The following is a 3,143-nucleotide window of genomic DNA, read 5'->3' on the forward strand; positions in this document are numbered from 1 at the left end:
TGCTGCCGCTGCTGCTGCCGCGGGGGCCGCGCTCCTGCGCCGGCATCAGCTCCATGGACAGCGAGCGCCCGGGCGACGGGCGGTGCCAGCCCATCGAGATCCCCATGTGCAAGGACATCGGCTACAACATGACGCGGATGCCCAACCTGATGGGCCACGAGAACCAGCGCGAGGCGGCCATCCAGCTGCACGAGTTCGCGCCGCTGGTGGAGTACGGCTGCCACGGGCACCTCAAGTTCTTCCTCTGCTCCCTCTACGCCCCCATGTGCACCGAGCAGGTGTCCACGCCCATCCCGGCCTGCCGGGTCATGTGCGAGCAGGCCCGGCTCAAGTGCTCCCCCATCATGGAGCAGTTCAACTTCAAGTGGCCCGACTCCCTGGACTGCGGCAAGCTGCCCAACAAGAACGACCCCAACTACCTGTGCATGGAAGCCCCCAGCAACGGGTCGGAGGAGCCGCCCCGGGGCTCCAGCATGTTGCCGCCCATGTTCAGGCCGCAGCGGCCCAGCGGCGCCCACGACTTGCCGCAGCCCAAGGACAGCCCCAGCCGGGGCTCCTGCGACAACCCGGGCAAGTTCCACCGCGTGGAGAAGAGCGCCTCCTGCGCCCCTCTCTGCAGGCCGGGGGTGGACGTGTACTGGAGCAGGGGGGACAAGCAGTTCGCCGCCATCTGGGTTGCCATCTGGTCCATCCTGTGCTTCTTCTCCAGCGCCTTCACCGTCCTCACTTTCCTGATCGATCCCCAGCGCTTCAAGTACCCCGAGAGGCCGATCATCTTCCTGTCCATGTGCTACTGCGTCTACTCGGTGGGGTACATCATCCGCCTCTTCTCGGGCGCCGAGAGCATCGCCTGCGACAGAGACAGCGGTCAACTCTACGTGATCCAGGAGGGCTTGGAGAGCACCGGGTGCACCATCGTGTTCCTGGTGCTCTATTACTTCGGGATGGCGAGCTCCTTGTGGTGGGTCATCTTGACTTTGACTTGGTTTCTGGCTGCTGGGAAAAAATGGGGGCATGAAGCCATCGAGGCCAACAGCAGCTACTTTCATTTGGCAGCCTGGGCCATTCCAGCTGTGAAGACCATCATGATTTTAGTTATGAGACGGGTAGCTGGAGATGAGCTGACAGGACTGTGCTACGTCGGAAGCATGGATGTGAACGCCTTGACGGGATTCGTACTCATCCCTTTAGCTTGTTACCTAATCATTGGCACGTCTTTTATTCTCTCTGGTTTCGTGGCCCTCTTCCACATCCGGAGGGTGATGAAAACCGGCGGAGAGAACACAGATAAGCTGGAGAAACTCATGGTCCGGATCGGTGTCTTCTCGGTCTTGTACACGGTGCCTGCCACTTGCGTGATAGCTTGCTACTTTTATGAAAGACTTAACATGGATTATTGGAAAATCGTGGCGACGCAGCAGAAATGCAAGATGAACAATCAGACTAAAAATTTAGACTGCACGATGAGCAATTCCATCCCGGCAGTCGAAATTTTTATGGTCAAAATTTTCATGTTGCTGGTTGTGGGCATTACTAGCGGGATGTGGATCTGGACTTCAAAGACTCTTCAGTCCTGGCAAAACGTCTGCAGTCGAAGATTAAAGAAGAGGAGTCGGAGAAAACCTGCAAGTGTCATTACTAGTAGCGGGATCTACAAAAAACCTCAGCATCCCCAGAAAACCCACCATGCAAAATATGAATCTGCATTGCAGCCACCCACCTGTGTATGAACGGGCTGCGTAGGAAAGGGTCTCAGCCTGTAGAGAGTTGCAAACGGCCACTGTGGCAACCCGCAAACTGAAAATAAGAATTGGTGCTTTTTGTCAGAGGACGGTAGAGCAGATCGAGGCAAAATGTGTCCCACTGAAATTCGTGATAAACTGCAGGTAAACCTACTTAGGGGAATGTTTTCAGTGAAAGGAGTCTCGTCAGTGTAAGCAGCCTCTTCCGTTTCTAAGTTAGAGTAAGATCCTTCATCCAGCCCTCTGATGTTGCTTAACTTTCTGTAGCTGAGCCGGCTTTCTTACAGCTTTCCGAGTAACGAGGTAGGGTCAAGTTTTGTGGAGCTCCTATTTTGCTGGCCAAGGGCGTGCTTGAGAAATTGTTATTTGGGGAAACGAACGGTTCCACCGAGGCCTGCGCTCAGTAAGTGTGCACTGCTGGCTGTGCAGGCAACTTGTGTGCGAACTTTAAAAAAAGAGAGAGAGAGAGAGAGAGCCTTTCCAATGCTTCTCAGTTTACTGGGTTTGGAGTGCCTAAAACCGGGCTCAATCTACAAGGCTCACCAATATGCTTTTGCTAAAAGAGAAACTTCCTGCACCAGACAAACTTTGTGAATAAGAATCATGTGCAATACATTTTTTTCCCCCTTACCATGACATGAAAAGAGAAACAAGTATTTTGCTGTACATAAAGACAACAAAAGAAATCCCTTAACAAAAGAACTAAGAGGTCTAGTCCTCAGAAACCCTTTAGTGTTACATTTTGTGGCTTTTTAATGGAAATCAAGCCAATGTTATACACGTTTGGACTGATTTGTGCAAAAAAAAAGGGGGGAATCAATTCAAAGAGACCCAAAGGGCTTATTGACTCTTTCTATTGTTAAACAAATTCTCACCATGAATAGATCAAGAAGCACTAGATTCTGCAAAGGGAAGCTTTGTATAGAGTGATGCTCTTTACTGTGCTGTGGGCGCAATTATTTGCTGTATATATGTGTAACATACGATTATTTTTCATGCTCCACTATTTTATTAAAAATAAAATATGTTCTTTAGTTTGATAATTTTTTGGCGTTTTAAACTTTCTGTGCTGTGCTTTGTGGTTAATAAATGTTCCTCCCCCACCGCCCATGACTTACTGAAGGCACATTTTGAATATAGTACATTATATAGTCTTCTCTTTGGCGACAAGTGTAACCGGATAGAACCATAACTCGCAAAAGAGGAACGGCAAGTTGAAAATACCGGTAAACAGTTTTCAAGTTGCCCCTTTTGGGGAATCTTTGCAACGCAGAGAATGGAATGGGAAAAGGCGTTAGTGGAGTTATCTGTTAATAAAGTGCAGTCCGTGTTTGCAGACCTGTTTGAAATTGCAGCAGGGACCCGTGGTTAACTCCCCTTTAGCATTTGCATGGGGTATGG

At 50.4% G+C, this 3,143-nt stretch overlaps 1 protein-coding gene across 1 annotated transcript; it reads left to right on the forward strand.

Annotated features, from left to right (window-relative positions):
* Nucleotides 1-9: 9 nt before the first annotated feature.
* Nucleotides 10-2,785, forward strand: FZD10 (frizzled class receptor 10). The gene has a single exon (XM_019538947.1). It carries the CDS (start codon nucleotides 54-56, stop codon nucleotides 1,728-1,730), a length of 1,677 nt encoding a protein of 558 aa, XP_019394492.1. The 5' UTR covers nucleotides 10-53; the 3' UTR covers nucleotides 1,731-2,785.
* Nucleotides 2,786-3,143: the final 358 nt, after the last annotated feature.

Source organism: Crocodylus porosus, unplaced genomic scaffold (assembly GCF_001723895.1).
Source record: "Crocodylus porosus isolate Cpor-Errol unplaced genomic scaffold, CroPor_comp1, whole genome shotgun sequence".
Taxonomy (NCBI): Eukaryota; Metazoa; Chordata; order Crocodylia; family Crocodylidae; genus Crocodylus; species Crocodylus porosus.